The sequence below is a fragment of the Vespa crabro genome, chromosome 23, assembly GCF_910589235.1.
Source record: "Vespa crabro chromosome 23, iyVesCrab1.2, whole genome shotgun sequence".
In the NCBI taxonomy this organism is placed as follows: Eukaryota; Metazoa; Arthropoda; class Insecta; order Hymenoptera; family Vespidae; genus Vespa; species Vespa crabro.
Window position 1 is genome coordinate 1,247,501 of NC_060977.1, and position 7,500 is coordinate 1,255,000.

General features: G+C 33.5%; 1 protein-coding gene across 3 annotated transcripts in view; it reads left to right on the top strand.

Moving 5' to 3' along the window:
- Window positions 1–7,500, top strand: part of LOC124432096 (monocarboxylate transporter 10-like) — a 95,249-nt gene that overhangs the window by 78,718 nt on the left and 9,031 nt on the right. For all 3 annotated transcript variants that reach the window (XM_046980657.1, XM_046980658.1, XM_046980659.1), the window contains 3 exons: window positions 623–787; window positions 5,598–5,880; window positions 6,680–6,854. In XM_046980657.1, coding sequence (XP_046836613.1) covers window positions 623–787; window positions 5,598–5,880; window positions 6,680–6,854 — 623 coding nt within the window. The remainder of the gene's footprint in view (window positions 1–622; window positions 788–5,597; window positions 5,881–6,679; window positions 6,855–7,500) is intronic.

The following is a 7,500-nucleotide window of genomic DNA, read 5'->3' on the forward strand; positions in this document are numbered from 1 at the left end:
ATACGGCAAATATAATTAATATGTTTTGATTTCTTTTGTGGACCGATGTTTTCATTTCTTTTGTTATGAAGGTCATTGAAAAATAAACATTAAGAGAGCTCGTAAAGTTCATCGTATCGAATATAATACGTTATTTTTAATTAATACATTTACACGTATATGTATATATTAATTTAGATATTTCGTTAGGATAAAAATTCTATAAAAATTTATATACCGACGTTTTTAATAAAAAAAATAATGTATCTATGGTATAAGCATTTTCCAAGGTTCTTTTGTTACGTTGATGTTTTATAAGACGTCCGACAATATAAGACGTAGCAAACAGTCCGTTTGAGACTCATAAAAAGGCTTCTAAGATCTTTCAGTTTCTTACAAGTAAGAAGAATCACTATGACAAAGCTCGCCATTCCATTTAACGATCTTTCAAAAGAGCTTTTACTAGAGATATCAACGTTACAATAACGAAAATTTTTAATCAACTTTAAGACATTTTCTTAATTAAATTTAATGCGAATCATGCGAATGATATATATATATATATATATATATATATATATATATATATATGTATATATAGTTGTGTGTGTCTATGTGTTTTTTTTTGTTTAAAACGCAACAGCTACGGCTTGGTACTGGGCACAGGAGCCGGTTTGGTAAGAGAGACCGCTGGTTTGGTACTCGGCCATTACTTTAGAAAACGACGAGAGTTCGTTGAGATGGTGGTGCAAGCTGGCACGGGGGTGGGAATTGCTCTCTTCAGCGTATTTTACAAGGAAGCGGTTGGGTAAGTTATTACATATATTATAACCCTCCACACGTATAACTATGATAATGCGTCTGATAAAAATATTCAATTAAGATGAGTAACGGCAGCCATTATATATCATCCAAAACCACGAAGCATCGTACAAAATTAGATTCCTCGTACCTTAGACGTGAAATTTTCTATTTCTTTTCTTTTCTTTTTTTTTTTTTTTTTTTGATATAATTCATTCAATTAATTGCAAAGTTATTTTTACAAAACGTTTTATAACGCTCGCTTCAAATTATTTATTCGTTCAAAATAACAAAGAGTATCTTACGAAATTGAATTTCCTCTTCCCAAATGGATTTTTTTTATTTTTTTTTATATATATATATATATAATTCATTAAACTAATTGAATTCATTTAATTGTCAATTTATATTATGTATTATGTTTTAGAGGTTCGATTAAAATTATTTGTCATTAATTTATCTTCGTTTTCAAGTTATCGTCATCGTCTCGTGATTATTGAAATTTTCCGATAATTACTAAATCCTAACGATTCTATCAACTACTTAAATAGTCCCGAATTGCTGACGTTATTGGAATCGAATGAATTCACTCTGTGGAGCAATCAATATCGATTAAGAGACCAAATTGTTTTCAAGTATTTCACTTAACAATCGATCCTCTTTTTCTTTCACGTGTTTAAACTGTAAAGGAAATCTATGACCCATTTAAATCTTGAGATCGGAGAATGAGATAAATGTGACAGAATTTACAAATGAATTTTCATTTTTTTCTTATCATCAGTGAAATATCTTTATGTAAAATAATTAATGTAATAACTACTCATTAAAATTAAGAATAAAAAAAGAAAGAAGATCAAACTTCACCGAATATCTACTTGTAAATTTTGATCTGCCCAATGAATATATATATATATATAACATTCACAAACACACGAAAGTAATTACTTGTTTGAAACAAAAATCATCAAAGAGCACAACGTACTCGGTACAAATTGCGAACGTCGAAATGCACCTAAATCTGAACGTAGCATGGATATAACAGGGAGAGGAAAAAAAAACTATTCTCTTCCTTTCTCTTTCTCTCCTACGCACACACTCTGTCTACGTGTCTCCGTTTTATTGTACATTTTCACACCGTGTCAGCGATATATATATATATATATATATATATATATATATATATATATATATGCCGTAACCTTTTTATGGTATATGAATATAAAAATAAGAGATAAATTCGTGATCAAATAATTGAACATTCTACGTTCTACTTTCGATATTCCTAGTTGTCGGTAAAGCAATCTATATGCAGTGCCTGTTTTTAATTACGTTCAACAAAAATGTTGGTTAATTTTCAATCCTTTTTCAGATTATTTCAAGATAAAAGACTTTGTAAGTGTTTAAATACAGATTATAAAACCACAAAACTGCTAGTTTTTAACGATTGAAAATAAAAGTTAATATCTTTAAAATGAAGTATATTGTAAAATGTTTAGAAAAGTAGACAAAAACAGACAGAAGGTATTAGAATTTCAAGTAATTAGACTTCCTGGTATTTCTCTCTCCTTCTTCCTCTCTCTCTCTCTCTCTCTCTCTCTCTCTCTCTCTCTCTCTCTCTCTCTCTCTCTCTTTCTGTTTCCATTATTTCTCATTAGTGATTAAAATACAGGAATTACAATTAGACGAAGTGAAAGCACGGCACATCTTCTTTATAATCCTCGCGTTAGACGAATTCGACACGTATGTTTCAAATCCACATTCCTTTAATTTTAAATGATAGGATAAAGAGTAGAGAAAAAATGAAAAAAGAAATGGTGTTAAAAAAAAAAAAAAAAAGAAAAAAAAACGGTTTATTATCTACAAAGCCAGTCGTTTCAATTTGAAGGCTTGAGAATCAAAAATAACACATCGTTTGTCGATGTCATACTAGGCCAATGATTCGTTAGAAGAAGAAATGCGACCGATGGCCGTTTCATCCAGAGATTAGACCCGTGTAATTACTGGAATAACGTCCGTGGGTCTTCGCTGTAGATTCACGATTGAATCCCTTGAGAAAAGACAAAGGAGAAAATGAAGACATTAATAGGAGAGAGAGAGAGAGAGAGAGAGAGAGAGAGAGAGAGAGAGAGAGAGAATTAGAAGTAGTAAAAACACATGTAATACAGTATGGATATGAACGTCATAATTACAAAGATGATTTCGAAGTACTTTAATTCAGAAATGAACTAATGGAATTTCTCATTCGAATTAAACTATAAATTCCATTAAAATTTTATTGTGTCTAGTACGAAAGCACGCAGTTTCACTTAAACCATTCATTTTTATAAGCTCTTCTATTCTCTCTTGATACTATATTCCGACTAAATTCAGTGTCCCGCGGTATTACTGCAATGCGGTTGTGTTACCTAGATTAAGCTTCTGAATTTCTTCCAAAAAAGCGATGAACGTACCGATCGTTAAAAAAGACAACTTGTATTTTTTAATATCGTGAATAAAGTAACAACAGGATAAAAGAGAAAAATAGAGAGAGAAAAAGAGAAAGAAAGAGAGAGAGAGAAAGAGAGAAAAAGATAGATAGGTATCTTTCGGATCGATTCGCACGATTTACGATCGAATGGATTTTAAAGGGTGGGAGGGAAAGGGAAAATAGATAGATAGAAAGGATTACTCACGGTCTCTCGAAAACGTTCGTGTTTCGTCGAAAATTTTCGAACGTTTAAACACGGAGTCAAAATACGTTTAGAATTAATAGACAGACCTGGTAGAAAGTTGAACAGATGTGGTGAATTAAGATGAGTCGAAGAGCATCTAATGGTTGATTTAACACAGAAGGAAGCGAGAAGAATGGGGGAGGGAATGAAACAGAAGTGGTGTGAGGAATGATAGAAGAGGATATAGGGGAATATTCGCGTTAAGCTCGTTTCTAGGAGGTGGGGTGGGTTAAAGGGTGGTAATTTTGAGACGATATCCTTGGCTAGAGATAAGCGATGTATATTATGATGAAGAAAATGAGAAGATGACGAAGGAAAATGGGGATGTGAGTGAGAGAAAGAGAGAGAAAGAGACGACGACGACGACAAGGTACCAGCAGAGATTAATGTGAAATTACGTGGGAGAAATTTAGGCCAGGGATTAGAAAGCTTCGATCGTTCTGTGTGTGTATATATATATATATGTGTGTGTGTGTGTGTGTGTGTGTGTATGTATGTACGTGTATGTATCTTTTCTCTGTGTGCGTATATGTGTTGAATCGTTCGTTTCCGAGGATGCCACACGTGTACCTGCTAGCTTTGAATGAAAATGCAGTTGCACGCCCACGCTTTGTCGTTACCGAGGAAACACACCCACGCGTGATCTTTTTCCTTTTTCCTTTTTCCTTTTTCCTTTTTTTTTGTTTTTTCTTTTTTTTTTCTTTTTTTTTTTTTTTTTTTTTTTTTTTTTTTGTGAAATACACCACTCGACCGTACGCTTCGTTCGCCCACACTGCCGCTACGACTACTATCACCAACATCACCAATACTTCTACTCGTACATATAGTAAATTTAACTAGACAGGATACAGAAGATACGTTTACTCCCACGCACCTTTATATCTCTATTCGTGTTACCGTAGCTGTAGCGAAAGATTGAGTGGGTGAATGAGTGTGGAAGAGAGAGAGAGAGAGAGAGAAAGAAAGAGAGAGAGAGAAAGAGAGAAAAAGGGAGAAAGAGATGGAGAAAAATTCAAACTAAAAATCCCTGAAAAGGTCTCGTCCTTGAGTATCGTAAAGTTCTTCGCCTTTCACTGTTTTTATCGGGAAGCAGTTGAAGAGCCATCGAGCAAATCTCATCCTACGTAAAATATGGAGATTCGTCCTTGTATTCGATCCCAGTATATAAAAGAGGGATATAAAGAATTATAAAAAAAAAAAAAAAAAAAAAAAAAAAAAAGAAAAGAAAAAAGAAAAAAGAAGGAAGAAAATAATCAAGAAAGACGAAGAAATCCATTTTACGATTACTCGAAATTCTTTAAAAGCTCGTCGAGTTATCATATCCTTTTCTTTTTCTCTTTAATATCAAGTTCTCAAATTGATATAATTAGTCTGCTAAAGTAGATCTTTGTTGTTAAATAATCGTGGACTACAGCCACGTAAAACACTCACGTATTCTATACATACACGTTTAATCACTCTCTCGTATATAACAGACAGAGAGAAATGATGTTAAAAAAAGAAATAGGATTTTTCTGTTTCACCGGTAACACAAACGAGCGTGCTACCGTATATAAAGTTTTAAAGCTGCTTCAGTGAGACACAAAAGCGTAAAGGATTCAAGGTCTTTCTTTGTCCTAGAAAATTTTAGGATGAGAGAGAAAGAGAAAGAGAGAGAGAGAGAGAGAGAGAAAGCTATGTACGTATGACAGTGCATTACGACATACATGTATCCTTTTCACGCTTTAATTTCTTCCTTACTATTTTATCCTTATTTATCTCATTTTGTCCTCTCTACCATTACATCGTATCCTACCATTATATCCTCTTTTTATAAAACGATAATATAATTTTGAACGAAAAAAAAAATTAAGAGATCAAAGTAAAAAGGAAAAAAAAAAAAAAAAGAAAAAGACGTCCAATCGATCGAAGGACACTGATGTGCCAATAAAAATTAAAAAATAAAAAATAAATGATGAAAACTAGGAACTCGGGAGCTAACAAATATAAAAGAATTTGATTATCTGATCGATAGTTAAAGGTTCAAGGATTAGAAATATGTATCGGTGGTGTATATAAGTGTCAGACTATATAAAACACGGATTCATAAGTACATTGTCTTTTCAGAAAGCTAGGTTGGAGATTGGGGTTGCAGTCTGTTACGGGAGCACTCTTCTTGGCCTTTTTCCTGGGTCTGATTTATAGGAGTGCTTCTCTCTATCATCCTCAACGAAGAGCGATCTTACATCTCAAAAATCAACGTAGTAAAGTAAAGGAAAAGAAATCGGCGACAAAGGTACCGGCACAGCCATTGGTTGACCTCAGTCCTTTGGGAAGTCGACCAGTTAGAATGCTCATGCTGGCAGCTGGTGCAGCTGGTTTTGGACTTTACACACCTGCCTTTTACATCGTAAGTCAATAACGTAGACTTTGTTCTTCAAAGAAATAACATCGTACGATAATGAAATTTCCAAAAAATTTATAAAACTTTTATAAAACATTAAAAGAATTGTATTAAAGGTACATTAAAAGAATTTTAATAAAGTTAATTATTTAAACAAAGTACAAAAATTATCACGTTTTAATAGTTAGTTATTAATATTTTGTAAAAAAAAAAAAAAAGAAAAAAAAATTGATTCACGTAAATAAAAAAAAAAAAAAAGAGAAAAAAAATCATAGGCATGTTTTTGTACACATTAAATAACTTTGTTCAAATATAAAATTTCGAGATTAATACAGTTTCGAATTCACGGGAACATAATTACGACATTGTATAAGTAATGATCAATTAGAGATCATGATTAATGAATAATAAATTCTCTTGGAACGAATCATTCTCGTGATAACAATATCTCGTTAGGACGTCTCGCCGAGTGTTAAATCCGATTCCACGCAATTTCTTTTACCTGAGAACTTTAAAGAAAGAGCGAGAAAGAGATAGAGAAAGGAGAAGAGATCGAAAAAGGGGCTCGTTAGCTAACGAGAAGCTTAATTATAAGATTTGCATCGCTAGGACGAAAACTTCTTTTCTCTTTCTTTATATATTTGTTGTATTTCTTAGTTATGCAAGAAAGAAAGAGAAAGAGAAAAGAAATTGTCCCGACGCGATCGGTTCTAGAAGAGAATGGGGGATAGAAGAGGAGAGGAGTAGAAGGTGAAAGAGATTTGTAAGATGCAGAAGGATGCTTAATGAGAAACTTCACTTTCAGGCATTGCAGGGATATCAAGACGGTCTGGAGGCAAGCTCGTTGGTATTACTACAGACCTGCTTGGGTTTGGCAGCAGCACTAGGATGCGCGGCTTGGGGGGTAGTTACAGCCAGACCATCTGCTCAGTGCTTGGTGTCCAGGCAATATCTCTGCCAAGCAGCACTTCTCGGAGTTGGTCAGTACACAGAGAACACTGTTACACATCCAAGCCACTTTCCTATCGTGCATCGTATGAATCAAGCGGCAGCCACGAATACTACTTTACACGAGAACGCCGGATATTTCCTCGGATCTCTGCGGCTACCGATCTTCCCTCCCTCCCTCCCACCCTCTCTTTTTTCTCATCCCATAAAAAAGAGAGAGAGATAAAGAGAGATATGGAGAACTCTCGAGCATCTAGGAAACTCGTAATCGTGATCGCAGTAAATATCAATCGCAAAAAAAAAAAAAATATGTATAAATATTTTATCATGAATACTTTCGATATGAACGACGTTAAGTCCTACAAAGTAGTAACAACTTTCGGAGCCAATCAAAAATATCGTTTCTTCGGTATATTGGTCTTAAAAATGAAAATAAAATAAAAAGGAAAAAAAAAAAAAAAAAGAAAAGAAAAGAAAGAAGTAAAGCAAGGAAAGGAATGAAAGATCGTTTCTTGCTATCGCGATTTCTTCCTCATAAGTTTTATTACTTATCGAAGAAAGAGAGAGGGAGAGAGAAAGAGAAAGAGAGAAAGAGAAAGAGAGTTCTATTATTTAAGTTTTATTACCCGCGGATAAAGTTCGAAGATTCATATAACGTCGATACATCTTCCAATGTGT